General features: G+C 37.3%; 1 protein-coding gene across 1 annotated transcript in view; it reads left to right on the forward strand.

The window, feature by feature from the left end:
* Positions 1-21,970, forward strand: part of TMPRSS15 (transmembrane serine protease 15) — a gene marked incomplete at both ends in the record, with an annotated part of 114,529 nt that extends 92,559 nt beyond the window's left edge. The window contains 6 exons of the mRNA XM_080822906.1: positions 1,322-1,371; positions 1,533-1,707; positions 12,445-12,626; positions 13,873-13,968; positions 17,087-17,226; positions 21,815-21,970. Of these exons, the coding sequence (XP_080679032.1) occupies positions 1,322-1,371; positions 1,533-1,707; positions 12,445-12,626; positions 13,873-13,968; positions 17,087-17,226; positions 21,815-21,970 (799 nt within the window). The remainder of the gene's footprint in view (positions 1-1,321; positions 1,372-1,532; positions 1,708-12,444; positions 12,627-13,872; positions 13,969-17,086; positions 17,227-21,814) is intronic.

Raw genomic sequence — 21,970 nt, forward strand, 5'->3', positions numbered from 1 at the left:
TTAGGCATCATTTACTATCTAAGAACACTGAGCCATTTGAATATGGATTTTCACTGATGAGTAGTATAGATATAGAAGGAGTTTGGATGAACTTGAAAGTATGTTGGAAAGCATCCTAGAAACTACTTTTCTCCCAACTGTGAGTTTAAACAGAAGGGGAGTCTATTGAGGCTTCTTCTTTAGGGAATTATGAATATATAATGATACACCCCTTTCTAGGTAGATATACATGCATTCACATTGCTTATTAATAAAACATAAATATATTTTCTTATATTTCAATTGAAATTACTTCTATTTTAAAGGGTGTGTCAGTTGGACAATATGAATGCAAGTGTTTTCACATAAACTTGTCACGTATGTTCCTGAAACACTGAATTGTTTTGATAGTACGTGATCTCATCTGGATTTGGGGTCTTGTTTCGTGTTTTTTGTTTTGTTTTTCCCTAAAATTTCAAACACCTAAATAATATGCACAACAGATGCAGTTAAATTTAAAAATAGAAATCATTACAATTACGAGTTTGTTTCGACGTGACCAGTATCTGCTCTAGCCACGTCAGGAAGAGTGTGGGCAAATACTTTGATTCCTTGTATTCTACTGATCTCTAGTGGTCAGAAAGTAGAACACATTTTTAAACTTTTCCTTTGTTTAAAATAGAATTCTTAGCTCTGAAAAAGAGTTGGTATCCCAATATTTGAACAGGTAGTGAGTTTTTAAATTATGTATGCCTACACTTTATATTTTCCTGTTTATATGTTTATTTCCCTTGAAGGCAGGGCCTAGGATCGATCGTTGAATTTTCTGAGTGGAGTACACAGCGTCACACATGGTGCAGGGCGCTGAATTCTTGTCTGATTAGCCATACTGAGACATATTCTGTATTATACAATGATGCAATCTAAGGTTGGTCCAAGCAACCTAGTAATAACTATCACCTATTGAATGTTCCTTGTGCGTATGGCACAATATTTACTCCAGTGCAAACATTTCTTTTACTTCTCACAAATTCCCGTAAAGTAAGTACTATTGCCCCCATTTTATGGATGACAAAACTGAATCTCAGGGACACTGAACAACTTATCCAAAAATCACTTGAAATGTAAATGTTAGAGATAAGGGTTCAAATTCAGTTCTACTGGATCTTAATTAAACTCCAGGACGATTTTCCCACTATGCCTATCAACCTCCCCACATTTCATATACGATACTTACATTTGAAGGTTAATTCTACTAAAAAAAAAAAGATATTGTACACTATGTTCTGTTTTAAGATGCCAGGTGCACAATTTCTGAAATATAATTGCTCTTCTATTACAGTAAACAGTGTTTCCAGGATTCATTGATCCTGTTACAGTGTAACGGTAAATGTAAGTCACCATTTTGTCATGTTTTCTTTCCCTTAAGCCTTCCCTTTAAAATTCTGAATAACCTGAAGTTGTTTTGTAGCGATGCACTCAGTTTTCATGATCTGGGGACATCCACCTCCACCTAAATAGAATAGATGCTCTTTCTTCAATTATTTTAACAGTATGTGGAAACAAATTGGTGGCCCAAGAAGTCAACCCGAAGATTGTTGGAGGAAATAACGCCAAAGAAGGAGCCTGGCCCTGGGTAGTTGCCCTTTACTATAATGGCCAACTGCTCTGTGGCGCTTCTCTCCTCAGCAACGACTGGCTAGTGTCTGCGGCCCACTGTGTGTATGGGTGAGTGTGACGTCACAGTGTCCCCTCCCAAGTGAGAGGACGGCAGCAGACACCGTGCGTCCTGTTTCATGCCGCCTCACAAAATCATCCTCTTGGGGAAATGTTCCTGCTCTTTTTGACACCATAGAGTATCAATCATTTTCCCATTAAAATCATACATAAAAACTGAGAAAGTTAAATGAAAAATCATTCCTCATGAGATACTTGCATCAAGTATAGTGTTTCCTACATACATAAAAATTGAAATTCTTACCTACACAAAGTAAGCATTTTTATAGTTGTAAAATTCATATTTAACATGTAAGTTGCAATGGTTATATCAATCAGGCCAATATTTAGTGTCAGAAATTGTCTGTATCAAAAAAGCGTGTTTAAGTAGCCCTCAAGTTATAAATAAACTGTGCTCCAGAAGTTCATGTGTGAGGACTTTATTACTAATTAGGATAAAAATGCTTCCTTCTCAAGTCAGATCTACTTTGATGCTACCCATAAGTAAAACTTAGAAGTAATATCAGACCATATCTGACTATTTTTTCATTACATAATATGACAAAACACATGCTGAATTCTAGGATCTATCTTCTCCTTCTAGAAGCAGACATACCCAAAGCAGTGGCACAGGAGAAAATAGAGCGAGCAAGGGACAGGGAGAAAAGGCTGGGGGGGGAGGGTGGGGAATATTCTTAGGCCCAAGAATATGTTGATTTTCTGCTTTTGCCTAAAAGAAGGCACCTTTCTAGGTAATCCCATCCTAACACTTCTAAATTGGGCCAGAAAAAAAAGGAGCTTCCTCATAGAAGATTCATAAGCCCTGACCTAGAGCAGTTTCCTACCCTAAGAAGCGTCCAGAGAATGATCTGAGCTGTAAGGATTAGAATGAACCTCTCCGTGGCCTGCACCCAGAATTTCTGAGGAAAGACCCATGCATGCTCAGGAATGGAAGACATATCTGCAGTTTATCCGATCAAAAAGTTAACTCCCTACCAACACAGACATTGAAGGTTTTTGGTTGGATGGAGACCAATTGTCAGATGCAGAAGGTTATGAGAGTTGTCTGGGAGGTGGGGATGAGGGGCAGAGGGAATGAGCATTGAAGCGTTGATCCCATCGCACCAGAGGGAGGGCAGACCCAAAGTCAGAACCTGAAGAATCTGAAATGAGGACCCATAGCCGGATCCCAGCTATCACCTGGACTCCACAAGGGCTACCCACGATACTGCTGTCCAAACCCAAAGCTCTCTGATTCTATGCATCATACCCTCTATCTGGGTGAGTAAACTACAGCCTCTCCCGTACTTAAACTGCTTCTTGGTGACTTTTCCATCTCTTGATAATTACATTTTAATCTGTTTTCAACCACACCACAACCAGTATCTATCGCAGTCAATTTTCCCAGCCCCTGCTAAACATGACTTAATTTCGCCTATTCATGCTCTATGTCTTGGTATGCCACAGGTGGTTAACGTAAGCCCCACTTGACAGGTAAAAGGTAGCTTTAGCTACAGATTCATTGTGTTTCTATTGCACAAAGGTAGATCTTAGTAAGTTAGTGACCTCCTATATTAACCTTGGATTTGGTAAATTAGTCCATTTGATGTTCTTGCAGAACATACACTTTCTAAGTGTCAGTCAGGCTTACAGTAATATTAATGATATCTTTCATTTATCTACCTTACAGATGTACTTATTGTAGGTCAATGTTACCAATATACTATCTTTTTAAACCACAAATATCCAAAGGAAATAGAAAAGCTATTTCAGGGGCGCCTGGGTGGCTCAGTGGGTTAAAGCCTCTGCCTTCAGCTCAGGTCATGATCCCAGGGTCCTGGGATCGAGCCCCACATTGGGCTCTCTGCTCGGTAGGGAGCCTGCTTCCCTTCCTCTCTCTCTGCCTGTCTCTCTGCCTGCTTGTGATCTCTGTCTGTCAAATAAATAAATAATTAATTAAAAAAAAGAAAAGAAAAGAAAAGCTGTTTTGCCTAATATACACACACGTCTTCAGTCATATAAGACATAAAATGTATTTTCACAGTTTCAATTTGTACACAAGCAAACAAGTGTAAGCTGTAATAGAATGGAATTGTGATGAATTCAAACTCATCCTCACCAACCTTGCATTTTGCCCTCGTTAGCCACTCAGTGATATTATTTCTTCTTTCCCAAGAAACGTGTATCTGGTCGACGTGTTTTAACCTGCAGGTGACTAAATGGTTTAATTGGACAGCTCTTTCCTGTCTATATTCTTACTGTCCACACTCTCATTCCCATCCCTCAGCCATTACGGATGTCACTAAATTTCCCTCTGCCTGTTCTTTTTCTGGGTCACTGATCTGTCTTCTTTTTGAACCTTAAAAGAGAGATTGGGAGAGTATGGACCACCTTTACTGTGGCTTTAAGGCAAGGCTGACTGTAAACCCGAGGATAGAATTTTGATCCTGCTTGTGCTATTGACCCCATGTGACTTGGTGTCTCCGTTTCAATATCCTCCCCCACAGGGTGTTCGTAAGGAGATCTGCCTCCTAGAGTGATTATCAGGACAAAAACAAGAGGATGCAGTGCTTTTGGATACTGTGAATTACATAGATGTACAATAAAATGTTCATTGTGCTGCTGTTCCTGTGCAGGAAAGAAGAGTCTAATTCTTGCCCAGGAGACGTTCAGTGTATTTATTTTCTAAACTTTTTATATTGCTACAATTTCAAACATGCACACAAATTTCAGATAGTAGTATAGAGAACTCTTGTATACCTTCACTGAGTTTCACCAATTGTTTGCATTTTACGCTATGAAAACCTTCTCATTCTTTCATTCTCTCCGGTCTGGAGAAATACTTATTTTCTGAATCATTTGATAGTGGATTAGACATTGTGTCCTTTACCCTATATTTTTTACTAAGGACAGCAAGTTATTTTATAGAAAGCCCTCCTATTTGGTGAAACTCTTCAAGCTTGCCCCCTTGTTGGTCTTGATATATCTCCATTCTTTGAGAACTCCTTTACTTTCTGCAAAATAAGACGTTCATGTTCATCTTGTGCTTTGTCCACTCTAGTTCCCAAATCAAGTTTTCTATAAGAAACACCAACTCCATTTAGCTCATTTTAGTTTCTCCTACATTTTAAAAAACAAAATCTTACATGCTCCTTGCTAGTGCTGTCATGTCCTACTTCTAGACCCTCTCAATAGATATAGCTACATCCCTACAAATATGAACTCAAAATAACAGCTCTAATTAAAATAGATCACCATAGGCACATTCTAGTCTTTTCTCCTTCCATATTGGCAACACTTATCTCCAATAATCAGAAACCTGTTCCTACAATCCACAAAACATGTATGGATTCACAAAACAAGTAGTCTGAGAACTGCTAAGCCTACCACAGTAAAGCAAACTCACCACATAGAGTTTAATATTTGTTTTTCTCTTTTTCCCACTGACATAGAACAAATGAATAAGCTTAAGTGCATGATTTTGATAGGTTTTGAAAATGCCTGCACCTGTGTAACCCACACTCCTATCAGGACATGAAACATTCACATCACATATAAAACTCTCTTATCCCTCTTTTCCCGTCAGTCACCAGCCCCACTTCTTGAAGCAACCACTATTCAGCCTCTTCCGTGGGCAGGTATATATAGATTTAAGTCTGGATCACAACTCTTTTTCTTAATTGAATTTTAGACTTATTTATTTATTTGAGAGCGAGAGAGAAATAGTGAGAGCAGAAGCAGAGAGGAGAGGGAGAAGCAGATTCCCTGCTAAGCAGGGAGCCCGATGTGGGACTCAATCCCAGGCTCCATACCAGGACCCCGGGATGATGACCTGAACCAAAGGCAGACACTTAACTGACTGAGCCACCCAGGTGCCCCTGGGTCACATCTACCCTACAGACATATATTGGTGATGAAATTTTCCACAGAGAGGCCTCTTGCCTATCTTCCATTCTTTGATTTAGCCCTTTAGAGAAGACCAAATACATGTGTCTCATTCCTTATTGAAATAATTCCTTGAAACAGGTGTTAATATTCCTAAAATAGACTATTTCATATATGAGGTGCTTGGGGGTATGGCAAAAAATCCATACTACTATTTACACTTCAGCGTTAAATTAATTAAACTGATGTAGCTAATAAAGCTTTGAAGCAAACTTTTTAAATAGTTTAGTATTGACTATAAAACAACATAACTTAATTGGTACCTCTATTACAACTTAAAATCTGGATTCTTTTGAATACCTCAAGCATCTTATATAGCACTAGAATATAGAACATATACAAATACAGTACCTAGAAAATTATTTCATTTCTACTTAAACTTATCCTAACATATAAACATCATAGGCTTAATTAATTTCTCTATTTATCTACCTATTCAATGATGACTTTAGGAGGTTCCATATATTATCTCCTTCAGGTTGCAGAAATACTTTAATACCTTTTCAAGATAATAGTAACTTTTGCAAATCTAAAAGAAGTGCATTTTCTTAGGCCAGTAAAGATTTCAAGAGTAAGTTAGTGACTTATTGCTTTTTTGTTATAGGGTAGGCCTTGGGTACTTTTTTAAAGACATTTCAAGTTTGAGCTGCTAGTCATCTTTTTGATAGTTAAAATTCTCTTCTTCCATCATTAGGACTTTTTAGACTGATGCCTTTCTCATAGGCTTTATCAATTTCCAATGTGAAGTCTTTTCCTTAAAATTATGTATTTGTAAAAACCCCCTTGGCCCATATTGCGTAACCTGTTTACTTGATGCTACTCTTAAAGCACTATTTTTAATAATGTACTTTTCCTTTTTTTTCATTTGTTTTTTAAGTTTTATTTTAGTTTTTACTCCCTTCAACAATTCCACACACATCCCATCCCTGCCTCCAGCAAAGCACATTAATAACATATTTCTTATTAAAAGGTATCTCATTATAGTTGTAATTCCACCTAGAAGAAGTTCCTGTATTTCCTAGAAGCTCAGTGACAGATCCCTGAAGTTATCTCTACTTTGAGAACTAGGTCATTATCTTGAATCAAGGGGTTACAACAAGTGTTCTAAGTTTTGGAGAAGATGATGCTCTACAGACAAAGTCCTTGCCCTAGAAAAATATTCAAATAAATATTTTATTTTAGGGAATGATTAAGTGCAAAAAAGGAAGATAAAAGTGGTATAAGCAGAAAGCAAATGATGGAAGCAGGGGACTTTATTTGGATACAGTATTTGGAGAAACCTGCACAACAAATGAAAATTGAAGGGAGATCTAAAGAGATGAGGAAGGAATCTAACACAAGTTTCCAGAGAGGTAACACCAACTCAAATGCCCTGGGGTAGGAATGAGATTAGCCTGTTCTAGAAACGTCAAGAAGCCTGCCATTGCTGCTGGCCAGGAAGTGATTGGCAGACAGGAAGGAACAAGATTGGAGATGTAGGCAGGACCAGATTCTAGGTCCTGGTGAGGACTAAGGAGGCCATGACAAATGGGATGAGAGACCATCTAGAAGACAAAGAGTGACATCAGCTGGAGAAGAATCTGCTGGGAGGAGCAATAGTGAACCCAGGGAGACCAATTAGAAGGAAACAATAGTGATCCTAGGATTGTGGCTGAGGAAGCTGGACAAAAGGCAGGATCTCATTCATGAGTAAGTTCAGGTGGATAGAGTTACAGACAGATAAAGAGAAAGGGCAAGGGCAGAGTCAAGGTTTAGGCCTCAAGTAAACAGGGTGTATGTTGTGTGTTGATATGATATCATTTACTGAAGTGAGGATAATGAGAAGAAACGGGACTGCAAAGAGAACAAGAGTTCTGAGTTTTTTATATCAAATTTAGGATTTTCTGATAAAATCCAAATGGTACTGCCTAATTGGCATGTGGCGTGTGAGTCTAGAGTTCAGAGAAGAAGTCAATTATTGAAATACAGATTTGGAAAATTTGCACACATTGCTGATATTTGAAGTCATGACATTGGTTATGATTATCTAGGCAGCTAATGGAAAAGAGAAGAAAGCGAAAAACAGAACTCAGGAGTACTCTAGTATTTGAAATTTGAGAGGAACAAAAGGGCTGGGGGGAAAAGCCAGGAAAAGCAGAGAATGAGATGAAAGGAAGACAAGTATGAGGAGAGTCCTGGAAGTCAAGTGAAGACAGGCATTCAAAAACTATTCCTAAAGTTTGTAGACATAACCCACCAGATCAAATGATGTTGAGGATTATTTCACTTACTCTGTGTTCCCTGTATTTCCTTTTCTAACACCTAAACAAATAAAGGCATACCTCTAGTTTAAAGATAGGTTTCTACTTAGTAGTTGAACTAAAAGTACCCTTATGTGTGACACTCTTGTCCTTATTCATAAAAAAGAACAATAATTAAACATATCCTCACTATTCATCCTTTTTCTTTTACAATACATCTGCCTTTTTATACACCTTAATTTTTCTCCTTTGAGTTTCATTATGGGTTCATGGCCCTTCATTAACAATTTATTTTATTAACTAGGATAATTATTATGATTACCATATGATACTTATATTGTTAAAACTGGCCACTATAATCCCATTTAATCTATCTTATTCGTTCTTTTAAAATTGCCTCTAATATTCTGGAAAACTTTCCTTTTTCTTTCAAGTTTTTATCTAAATTCTAGTTAGTTAACATTGAGTGTAACTTAGTTTCAGGTGTAGAATTTAGTGATTCATCACTTACATACAACAAACACCCAGTGCTCATCACAAGTGCTCTCCTTAATCCTCATTACCCATTAATTCATCCCTCCTGCCAACCTTCTCTCCAGGAATCCTCAGTTTGTTCTCTAAAGTTGAGTCTGTTTCTTAGTTTGCCTCTCTCTTTCCCCCACCCATATTCATCTGTTTTGTTTCTAAAATTCCACAAATGAGTGAAGTTATATGGTATTTGTCTTTCTCTGACTTACTTACTTCACTTAGCATTATCCCTTCTAGATTCATCCATGTCATTGAAAATGGTAAGATTTCATTCTCTTTTTTATGGCTGAGTAATATTCCAGTGTGTGTGTGTGTGTGTGTGTGTGTGTGTGTGTGTGTGTGTATCACATCTTTATCCATCCATCAGTCAATGGACATTTGCGCTCTAGTCTTGAAAAACTTCTTATTCTCTAACAACACCATATTTCAGAGGCATTCTAATTTTCATATGCCTTAAAAAATGGAATTGGTTATCCTCATAGGAATCCTTATTCTAATGAGTGGAGAATAATAATAATAGAGACCTGAAATGCGCTTGGGGGAAACATTGGGGTTGGCAGTGGGCAGACTTGGCTAAGGTACCATCTTTGTTAATGGTAGAACAGAAAACTTTTTCAACCAACCTCCCCTACCTCAAGGTACCCTACTTCTGCATCTTTAGCCTGTGTCACACTGGGGCTCACCTACCCAGTGGGGCTACCTCCTGTTCCCATCTCCATCTGTCTTATGTCTATAGTTTGTCATTGTTTCACAAGAGTGTAGTTGCTTTGAGACAAATATATTTTTAAAAATTATCCCCTCCTCAGCTGCACTGATTTTTCTGAAGGCTTTCTTCTTTCTCTTGGCTTTGGGTGAATGGAAAAGCCAGGGAGGATTCTGTACTACTCAATATCCCAATAGTAATTACAAAGTGCAGATTCCTGTGTCCCACTCCAACATTCCAAATTAGAATCTCTGGAGATGGAAATTAGGAATCCAGATTTTTAGCAAATTCTTCAGGTGATTCATGAAATTGAGTACAACTGGCCAGGGGTTCTCAAGTCTTTCTTCTGAGAGAAGGCACTAAGATTGCAGTAGGATGTAGTTGTTCTAGTGGTGCTTGTGCTAATGTGAGCCTGTGGTGGGGAAGCTAAGCACATAGACAGGAAAAGTTATGTGGAGCAGAACCTGAGAGAGAAATGCAACTGATACATGTTGGAGGAGTATCTCCTTCTTAATGTACGACTTATAGATAGATGCAGGAGAAAAAAAAATGAGAAGAGGCTATTTCTCCGTGTAGCACTATAACAACTTTGGAGCTCATTAAGAATGTGTCAGATTAATATTGCTATAACTTGTATTTAATTAGACCAGTAGCTTGAAGCATGTATGCTTGATTTTCACAGTCCGTGGTTCATGGATTGGTTTTCTACTCCAAACCTTGAAATAACAAGACAAAATGGTGATTACTAAACTTTGTGCTGCCTGCAAGCTCTCTCATATCGGTACCTAATATTTATTATTCTCAGAAGGTGTACAGTACTTACAAAAGAATTTGGGAGATTAGCTACTAAACTGCATTATTTTTTCCTAACTGCAATTTTTTGGAAGATTTTATTTATTGATTTACATAGTGCGTGAGTAGAGGGAGGGGCAGAGAGAATGGAGGAGAGAGAAAGAATCTCAAGCAGACTCCCTGCTGAGCACAGAGTTCTGATGGGGCTCCCTCCCAGGACCCTGAGGTCAAGACCTGAGCCAAAACCAAGAGTCAGACACTCAACTGACTGAGCCACCAAGGTGCCCGGAACTTCATTATTTTGTCATTGAGTTAAATCTCCAACAAATAGCGGCATATATCTCTCTGAATTTTTAATGTATGTTTTCCTAAAGATAAAATATGTAGAAAGTATTTAAGAAAACAATCCTATCATTTTTTTAAAGAAATGCACTCTATTAACTTCAAAATAGAACCTCTATAATGGGCTTATATTCCTTTTGAGCAAATTTTACACCATTAATATAATTACTATTATTTATAATATGAATATTAATATAATTCCTTGGTTACATAAAATATAATTATAATACAAAATGTAATGTGTATAGACATAATTAAATGCAAAGTAAGAAACATGGTGTAGCGCTTGTAGAATGCATTTTTTGCAAATATTGAGTTACTATATATTAAATGTTTAAGAAAAAATACAATTCTTAAAAAAAAGAGTAACTCCCTATTACCTGTCAGCCATAACAGGTATTCTAACTATTCAAGCGAAAACCATGACCAGCTGAGCTTTAGGAAACATACGTAAATATGTGATGTGGAAAGAAATTCAGATATAGGACACCAGAAACAAGATTTCATTATGTCCCCTCACTTTGAGGAAGCCAATGCGGGCAGGGGAGTCCCAGGGTACAGTGAGAGAGGGTACAGTCAGAATGTCTGAAATTATCAGTGAGTCCAGTTTGGCTGAAGTACTGATTCCTCTGACCTGGAAAGGGGGAAGTGAAAAGGTCTCTTGACAAGCAAACAGAACCTTCACAGCAACATAATGCCCTCCTGGCTCACCAACCACTAGGAGCAGGGACCTTCTCCCCTTTCAGAGCCCAGATAATCCAGCAGCCTAGCATGTCTCTCCTCCCAACCCTCACTTCATGCTCTCAACCCTGCCCACAGAACCCTGCCCAGAGCCACTGGAGGCACCCCATGCTGGTGTGAGTATAGTCTCTGAAGTCAGATGGTCCTAGTTCAAGTCTCTGCCCCACCACTTAAACTACCAGCATCCAGGTTGTTCTCAATGTAAAATCCATAGCACGGTGGCAAAAATGAAGAGTTGATGCAAAGTACTGCCCTTGCCACAAAATAGGTTCTCGGTAAATGGGTCTTACTCTCTTCTATAAAGCATGTCAATAAGTTTCCTCTGATTTTAATGCAGTGTGGTTATCGGTGGATGTCTCCTGAATGCTTAGGCATTCCCTGGCTTTATTGATGCTGGAGACTTGATCAAACACAATCCTTTGTTTAATTTCAACAAAGTAATGGATAGGTAAAAAGATAAACAAATGGACTTGAAATAACTTCATGCCCTTTGTGTATTTGTAGGTGACCTGGATTCTAACAAGTTGAAAGACCCCATTAAATGAGGCATTTGTAACGATGAAGAATTAGATCACTAGCTCTTCTAAAATAGCAGTTATTGAATTTTGACTTCATTGTGAATATGGCTTAATTGGCTTAATTCCAGCTGTCCACTAGTAGTTTCTTGGCGTGATGATGTTTCAGCCAAAAGCATAGCTGGAAGTCCCTGCACACTTTCAAACTGTCATTTAATCTGCTTAGAACACAAATGTTGTCCTTTACCAATTCGTTATCAAGGACCAACATTATGTGTGGAAAATTATTCATGTTCATCGGATATGAAAATTACTCGAGTCGGTATGTTAGATTGTAAATATCATAATAGGTTTTATTGCTTGTCTTAACTTTGTGTGAATTCAATAACCCCCTGAAGAGGAGAATGCTCCCGAACCTCCTTCCTGCTGGCTGGGGCTTTCTGCAGAAACCCTGGACCAAGATACAATCTCCACAGTGGAATGGGATCTCAGGCAGTGGTTCTCTAACTAGGCCGTACAGTAGGATAAACTTGGAGATTTAATTTAAAAATTTTAAAAACCTATGTTCTTGAAGTCCCCTCTCTCCATTCCAGACTCATTAAATCAGAGATAGAGAAGGGGAAGCAGGTTACAGTGTTATTTACAAGAACTCCAGGTGGTTCTAATGTGAAACTGAAGATTTGAACCTCAATCTAGAACTAGAGAACAAGAGATGATCTAAGGGAAGTGATAGAAATGAGCACTAATTAAGGTTCTCTCTGTGATCTAAACAGAAGAATAAAAAAATTAAAGGAAATGTTTTTAAAGAAGAATCATTCAGAGAAATTCAAGAATATTTTAGGATGGGCACACTTAGTTCTGAAATATCTACTATGAGCAGCATCTTTAGAAAGTAACAATGGTGGATGGAGGGTTTCTTACACGTCTTTTTCATTATCTTCAGGAGAAATTTAGAGCCATCCAAGTGGGAAGCAGTCCTAGGCCTGCATATGACATCGAATCTGACTTCTCCTCAAATAGTAACTCGGTTTATAGATCAAATTGTCATAAACCCTCATTACAATAAACGGACAAAGGACAGTGACCTCGCCATGATGCACCTTGACTTTAAAGTGAATTACACAGGTAAAAGACATCAATTTTAGTCATCTTACCTGGCAAAATCAATTCAAAATTAGATTTGAAATACTACCAGTACCAATGAATTAATAATCCATAAATGTTGGATAATTTGTTATAGAAATCATTATAATTTAAGTGGAATTGGGGAATGGAGCAAAACATATCCAATTATCTTCATCAAGTGTTTAACTACAACGTTCTAGAAAGTTGGCCAGCAGAATAAAATATTCTGAGCCCCCTGTAAATAGTGAACTCAAAGGAGCAGCATAGAGAAAATAGGTCATGTTCCAATGCATGTCTTCTGTTTTTCTCATGTGGAAGAAAGGCAGGTCCATCTACCACAAAGGGCAGAATAGGACAAACTGAGAGAAGAGCATATACTCTAGAATGAACTTTTTAAAGGCGATTCAATAATATTAATAGAATGGCAGGTGGAAGACTTTCTCCAAATACCTAGATGATGGGCAAGAAATCACTTGATGGAGTGAACATTATCCTGAAGGGCTCTGCCCAACTCCATCTTTTACTCCGAAGACTTTTCCAACCCCTGGTGAGGATAAAATGCTGCCATTTCTGGGCTCTCATGGAATTTGGTGTACACATGTCTTAGAGCACTTATCAAAGGCAGGCTATTACTGGATTAATTAGGTAGCCCTGTCCTTGAGGGTAAGCACCATATCTTACCCATTTTTGTGTCTGCCCTGGGTCTTAAGTGTAGTGGGCGCTTAATAAATGGTAGACAGCTTGTAAATTGTTGGAGAAAGGCTTTAAAAGTCAGTGACCAATGCTGATGCCTCCATAAGTGCGCTGTAAAACAATCACCTAAAAGCTTTTTTAATGTGGAGATAATTGAGGAAAATCAAAAAAGCTTCAGAACATTTGTCCAAGTGTCTTTTAATTGGCCCTGAAGAACAGCCTTCCCAAGATTTTCACACAGCTGACACTGTAAATAGCATGATTACTTAAAATCAAATAAAAATGATCAACTCTAGAACTAAGACATTGTTTACATTCTTAAAGTGTCATTAGGAGACAATGTAGAAAAGGATCCCAAAAGACCACTGGGGATACCTAGTCCATTGTCAAAAAGTACCACCCTGAGATGCTTCTTTCCTCTAAGACTGATGTCTAAAAAATGTTCAAGCAGCATAAAACAAAAATACAAGTGTTTTAGATAAAATGTTGAAAATAATTGATTTTTAAAACTTGTTAGAAATGCATGTTTGTCTGTTTGTGTTTGTTTTTCCAGATTATATACAACCTATTTGTTTACCAGAAGAAAATCAAGTTTTTCCTCCAGGAAGAATTTGTTCCATTGCTGGCTGGGGGAGGATTATACATCAAGGTAAATCATCAGACTCAATAAAAGGAAAATGCCTACTAGTAAGAAGGACGCTATTGCACTATCCTGTGAATATTTTCAACATCTTTTGCAATAGCTCTTAAAAGCACTGTCTGACTTAAATTCATATGCTATACTCCTTATTGGAGGAGAGTTCAAGCATTCCCCCAAACTTAGCACCTAATTTTGGTATTATGAAAATTACTATGATAAAGAGAAAAGATATGTCTGTTTAAGTGAATATTACAAACATTACAAAATTTATTTTTGTAAAGCACCTGGATAAAGTCTGATCAGAAGCCAAATTATTACGTTACATTTTTCAAATCAATAAAACTATATTTATCACATAAAGTCCTCACACTCGATTTCCCTAAAAAATGAGAAGGGAATCCCCTTTAACTTCACCATGCTGAGTCAGCCTACTCTGATGTGGCACAAATCTTACAGTAAAGACTGTAAACTCACTGGTTAGCATTATTTAACAGGATGTTTTCCAAACACATAAAAGATGCATATTAAAACTAACCGAACATAATTTTTTTACAAAATTCTAGTACTCTGTTCTCTCTTAATGTAACTACAAGGAACATTGGCCTCAGAATTCCTGATAGAAGTTATTCCATCTAGGGCAGAATTTTGACTACCCATTAAAAATTAAGCAAAAAGGAAAGGCACTATATAGTCTGGTGGGAGAACCCAGCCTCTAGAGTCGCAATAGATCATGGCCAAGATATTTAAAAAATCCTAATTGCATAAGATGAAAAGCCACAGAATTTTGTGGAAAGGTTCAGCTACCAGAAGCAAAGCATTCACAATTAAAATACCCTTCTTACTAACTGAACATAATAAAATAAAAATTAAATAAATGTTAAAAATAAGTTTAAAATACTAAAATATTTTAAAATATTAAGTTAAAATACATAAATATTTAAAATATTCTTAAAAATCAATCAGTATTTTTTTTAAACCAACAAGAATAACACCCTTTTTCCTTGTAAAAGAAAGGGTGACGTTCTAAGTCAAGTCTCTGCCTGATGATTTCAACAGGGTTTCTCCATGGCAATTGCGTTATGTCACTGAAATACCTCATGTCTGCTGTCCGTAAAATGTATTGAAGTCAAAGGCAGTATCTTCTTTTGTTTCCTCCTCTTGAAAGATGCCATGATTTATTAAATTTGAAATCTAAAGAGTAAAAATGATTCCTAGATAGATATTTTCTCTATCTGATTTCAACTAAAAGACATTTATGGCCACAATGTAGACTCTTCAAAAACAAATTATCCCCTAACAAAATTTAAGACTCTTTATTTCGTAGGAAATGGATATTTCTTTTAGGAGCTCAGTAAACTTGGCTCACATTTACTTATTGTTACTAAAGATATGCATTTAATTGACTTAAGAAGGGTCTCTAAGAGTGGTATGGAGCCAAGGAAAATCAGTATCTGAGATCAATTTCATTTAGGAATAAATGGTCAGATCATGTTTACATACTTCCTGGGTGATAGAAATTTTAATGAATTTTATGAACTTTGTCTTATGATTTCCAGCTACTTAACTGTGTAAAACCCAAATCCCCCCGCCCCCACTGTTATGAGTATATTATCATAATTAACTAGGAAAACCATGAACACATCGTTTACTAGGAAGAAGTGAAGTGATATTAGTCCATTAAATTAAGGCAATTAGGAAACTTAAAAGAACTTTATTGATATTTTTATGTATTTTTAAATGTGTGTATCCTCAAATATCCTGATGGCAATTGTGGACAAATAAATATTAAATATAAGAACACTGCTCAAATTTTTCTTTACTGAAGAGTTGTATCATATACCCATCCAATCTTTTTTATTCCTTGATGAGCAGTAAAATGGGCTTTGATTTTATAATAGCTTATAATAAAAACTGGAGTCTACCAGCCCATCATTGGTCTTCATAGAACGAGTAACAGTGAGATGCTGAATTCCCTCCTCCATCTTCACATCTTAAAGTCCAATGTCAAACTTTCAAAGTCATCCAGTGATTAGCAGCTGGAGTCACTGGCACCAGCCGGAAGTTGCCACTTGTGCACATCTCCCAACTCCTGTTCACCGTCATGCTGGTACCTTGAAAATGGCCGTGGTTGGAGTGTTTACATCACGCAAATGATAAATATTGGGGATTTTTTCCTTGAAAACCTATGTTAAACATTGACCAACACAGCACTGAATCTTACATATATTGCTTTGCACCTTATATACATACACACATGTCCATGTACACACACACACACACACACACACACTTTTTCCTGTTTAGTGTGTGGATTAAACTTGGGTGGAAATGAAGTCACTACATTTTGGCAATAACACTGGCTGTCATATGCACTAAGTTATCATCAACTTTCTGCCTCTCTTGTGGAACCACATAGAATTGCTAATTATTAGAAAGTGCTTCTCAGGGGCCTTTTCTGAGGCACTAGACACCTGCGGGCTTCACATCCCCTCTGGAATTAATATTTCAGTAAACAGAGAGTCATGCTTGCAGTAGATGAGTCATTTTGTGAAAAGTGTGGGAGTACACTCTGTTACAGAATGCCTCCTTTCTCTTCACCTGGGTGTAGATGACAAGCTGATTGCCCTTAGACCAGGGCATAGTTCAGCTGAGCTTTGTCTTCTGTTCCGTGTGCACCTGCTCATTCACAGAGCCTCACAAAGTTGCTGAATGCCATTATCAGGGAGCACCTCTTCAGGTGTCAAATGAAAAGCCTCCTGGATTTCAGAGTCATTGCTAATTTCCATAAATGAAACTTCGTATTGGTGGGCTATTTTTCCCCCATGAGCAATACCGTAACCATTTAAAATTACTGCAAATTCCTAAAGCCTGTCTAGTCCAATCCCCCATTCCTGTTAGCCCTTGGAAACAAAAGGAGTGCTTTACTGTTATCCGTTTGGCAAAATCCACAGATGGGCTTTATTATGTGCTTGAAAAATACTAAGGTTTAGCATTTAGTTTCACTATCTATACACACAGTACTGGATAATGAGAGTGAACTGTTGAAATAAATAAGACCAATGGCGGCTCATTCAGGGACGCACATTGATCCCTTCTGACTGGCGGACCGCATTTCCATTTTGAACAGGCCCTACTGCAAACATATTGCAAGAAGCCAATGTCCCTCTTCTATCAAATGAAAAATGCCAACAACAGATGCCAGAGTATAACATTACAGAAAACATGGTCTGTGCAGGCTATGAAGAAGGAGGAATAGATTCTTGTCAGGTAAGTGTGTAAAACTGTTCACTCTACGTCTCCAGAGAGCATTGCTCTATAATGATTTTATGGCTTCACAATGATTAGGGAATAAAAAAACATTAGGTTTTTAACTTCATTTCTTCTTTTACCAAACTGTGACTTTTTAAAAAATTTGTGGCCTACTTGCATAGTATTCCTAGGGTAGATGTGAGCATTAGAAAGAAAACTCATTTTTAAGGAGAAATACTAAGATTGGATAGCTTTAGAGCTGAGGCATAAAATATGACTGTATGAGAGAGTCAGATAAATTATGTAGTGCTGACCCACAGTCGACCTTAGCTAAATCTAATTCTAATTCTTTAAAACCCTATACAGACTTCAAACAAAACACAAAAAGGGAGTCGGAAGGCCAATTTCACCTATTGGCTTCCAATTTTCAACCCTGGTTTTGAGTCTGGGGCACGGGTCCAGGGACAAGAAATAATTTTCTGCATAAAACCAACCTGAATACCTTGGTTAGAACCAGTTTGCAACTAACCACTTGTAGGAAGGTTAAAAACTAGAACTTACTCAACAGCCTGACATAAATCTGGACCTGGAACTCCTACACTAGAATTTTCATCTTATCATTTATATTTCATTTTAGAGATGTAATCACATGATCTCACATGGCAATATATCTGATGTATCAGGAGCTTTTGACTTACATGATCACCAGAGAAAACTCCTACCCACAAATCACCCTCACCGAAGACAAGAACATGTTATCATTTGAAATAATGTAACCATCTATTAGTGCCATGAAATTCACATGTACTCTACAAATAAAAACTAAATTCTGCCAAATTTTATAATTATTGTTCATTTTTAGGTGCAGTGTGGAGTAGTCACGAAAGCATAGACTCTGTGTTCAGACTAGTCTTATTTTATTTTATTTTATTTTATTTTTTAGATTTTAATATTTTGACAGAGAGAGCCAGCGAGAGCAGGAACACAAGCAGGGGGAGTGGGGAAGGGAGAAGCAGACTTCCCGCCAAGCAGGGATCCCGATACAGAGCTCCATCCCAGGACCCTGGGATGGTGACCTGAGCCTAAGGCAGACACTTAACGACTGAGCCACCCAGGCGCCCCTCTCAGACTACTCTTACGTTACCCTTGTCTAAATACTTATGGGTGAGACTTTGGGCAAGTCACTTAAGTTTTATTTAGAGGTTTAAAAATCAGGTAATACGTAGAAGGCATTTAAATAAGCACTGAAAATATTAACAGTTTCCCCTATGAGACTTTAGAAATAAATCTTCTGGCATGTTTTCTGTATTTTCAAATTAATAAAATGTTGATGCCTTAACATCTGCTGGATTAGATTAAACCTGATGGCAGTAATGAACAAAGTAATAATTTACAAATGTGGACACAGCCATTTGTACCATGGGAAAATCCTTCACTGTTAAAATGCAAATAACTTGTTATATATACTAACATCTATGTCAACATAATTCGACTTGATACAAGAATATTTTTAACAGACACTTAAGCAGATGAATCTTTATATGTATGCTCTAGTTAAATCAGTGTCTCAAATCATGTTAAACTTTCAGCCTAGTTTTACATTTATTCTGCGTTGTTGAACACTCTCAAATTCAAGACAAATAAGACAGCTTTCTTCTTGCTTAAAATTTATCTCTGGATCTTAAACGTTCCTTTTAAAATGAAAAGCATGCTAAAGGTAAGATATATTGCCACTTAGAGGGAGATTTATAGAATTATTGTTCAGGAGGGAAATCAGCTGTACAACTTCAATTACAGTTAATGGGGGTTGTGTGGCAGGTGCCTCATACACGAGGTAGAAAATATGACCATGAATGCTACTGATATTAGAGTTACATTAAGCCAGTCACTTGTGCCGGATCTCTCAAATCTTGTGTTTGGGTTTAATTTCTAGAGAGACTAAGTATGTTATTCATTCGCAAGTAGGAACATCTCCAAACAGGGCAGGATCTTATGTAATATGTTATCGTGATTGAGTAATCCATAGTATAGAGGGTCACATGATCTTTGTTCAACTTTAATACTATTTTATACAAAAGGATTAACTGATTAAATAAGAATACCTTTAAAATTATGGATATGCTACAACTGATACATCAGTTGAATGAGCTCTTTTGAAGCATTATTTTCTCCTCTACAGTGGCAAAGGATTGGCCTTATTAGTCATTCATACGTTCTTAAATATCTTCTGGCTTGCCAAAAGCTTGTGTGTTTGGGGTGGTTGTCTAGATTTTGAGGCCTCACAAGTGGTTGTAGAAGTCCCCTCTATATAGGACAAAGTGAACTACACAAAAAGCAAACTCGTTTTGCTAGCTATGTAGACCTTTGTTCTATCCCAGTGGTGTTCCAAGATGGCCTCCAGCCCAGCAGCTCAGCAGCACCTGAGAACCTGTTCAAGGAACAAATTCTCAGGCCCCAGCACAGACCTGATGAGTCAGCAACTCTAACCCTGGGACCCAGTAATGTGTGTTTTAGCATACTAAAACCACTGGTATGACAACAGAAATTTTAGGTTGATACTTCACGGTCTGGACATTCATTTATATTTTTGAAGTCCACACTTCCACCATCTCTGAGATGGTGGAAGAAGAGAATGGCTTCCTTGAACAAATGAGCAAATTAAGGCATGAAGTTATGTAACAGAACCGAAATGGTAGAGTTGGATGAGTGAAGTGACAGTCCCATGCGTAGTAGGTCTCCAGCCACATAGACAACCCAACTGTTGGGCATCAAGCCTCCCTGTGGATTGTTTGAATATCTGCAAATGATCCAGCACATGTTGGGCAACTTAACAACATGTTCATGGAGGGATGCCTGGGTGGCTCAGTTGGTTAAGCAGCTGCCTTCGGCTCAGGTCATGATCCCAGCGTCCTGGGATCGAGTCCCACATCGGGCTCCTTGCTCGGCGGGGAGCCTGCTTCTCCCTCTGCCTCTGCCTGCCACTCTGTCTACTTGTGCTCACTCTCGCTTCTCTCTCTCTCTGACAAATAAATAAATAATAAAAAACAACATGTTCATGGAGTCAGTGTCTAGATTCTATTTCTTTTTTAAACCAAAGGACTTCTTTTCAAAATACCCAAACAGTTGAGGTTTATTTTTCATAATCTCTGAGTCTGTATTAAGGATATTAAGGATGTTATCCTTAACTATCCCATAAATAGTTCTGGACCCAAATTATAAATTAAGGGTTTAGGATATGGAAATAAAAATCATAGTCCCTGCCTTCAAACATATTTGTTACATTTAGAAAAGAGGTAACCTATGTTGCCAGTGCAATTTATGTTCCTCTGTACCCAAATAAGAAAAGGTACTTTTATACACCACATTTTTTCCCCTTAAACATGGTCCCAAAGATAATAAAGAATCAAGACAAAAAGTATCTCAGGATATTTTTTAACACAAACTTGGGTTGAAATATTCTATTGTACCAGGGCTTGCAACCAAAGTACACAAGGCTTTAAATTCCTTCATAAATATAAAAAAAAAAAAGATTAAACATTTTGCACAATAAATGTAAGAGAAATATCTGTCAATGCCATTATTAAGTAATGGTATGATAAGTTTGCATTATGTTCTTTTGCATTACATACAAATACTCATGTGCAAATGAAATTAACTCTAGCAGAAGCCGTTATAATTTTCAAAAATTAAATATTATTCATCAATTAAAATCTATGAAAATATGTGTGCTTACCATAAATTATATCATTGACATACCTATTCCCATTGAAATGTTAAGATTTTTTCAAATCTAATTGTCTAATGACAAAAAGTTAACGCTACCTGAAAGAACTAAAATCAACTTTCTGTGGGAGTTTTTAATTTCTCTAACACACAACGTGGAATAATTGTCTTTTCTGCAAAGCCTCTCCCAGTTCTTAGAACATACTTCTTTTTGTTCTGTTTTTTGTTTCAAGTTTTTATTTAAACTCCATTTGGTTAACATATAGTGTAATATTAGTTCAGGATTAGAATCTAGTGATTCATCACTTCCATACAATACCCAGTGCTCATCACAACAAATGCCCTCCTTAATCCCCATCACCCTTAATCCCCATGCCCCCACTCAGCTCCCCTCCAGCAACTGTCAGTTCTCTGTAGTTAAGAGTCTGTTTTATGGTTTGCCTCTCTCTTTTTCTCCCCTATGTTCATCTCTTTTGTTTATTAAATTCCACATACGAGTGAAACCATATCATACCTCTTTTAATAAAATGATCAGCTTTTAGTATATATTTTGGTTGGGATTCTTCTCCTAGTTGTGCCTTAGAGAATTTCTTAGTGCCTATCAAAATGCCATAATGAAAGTAAGGAAAGTTTTGCTATAAAAGTGCATTGTGAAGAGTTACATGCAAATTATGTTTTAGTTGTCAAGAGTTTCTCTGTGTCATTTCTGAGCAGCCAAAAGTTCTCATTCTTAATGGAGAGTGTTGGTGAAGAGATATACAGATGACTTGCAATTAAATCATATTTTGCTCTTTAGTTTTGAATTGATTTGCTAAAAAATAACCTTAGATGTTTATGCCAATTGACAACACATCTACAATTTTCTTTTGCAATTTCTCTTTAGGGGGATTCAGGAGGACCATTAATGTGCCAAGAAAACAACAGGTGGTTCCTGGCTGGTGTGACATCATTTGGATACCAGTGCGGACTGCCTAATCGTCCAGGGGTATATGCCCGGGTCCTGAGGTTCACAGAATGGATACAAAGTTTTCTACAGTGA

The sequence above is a fragment of the Martes martes genome (genome assembly GCF_963455335.1).
Source record: "Martes martes genome assembly, chromosome: 1".
NCBI lineage: Eukaryota > Metazoa > Chordata > Mammalia > Carnivora > Mustelidae > Martes > Martes martes.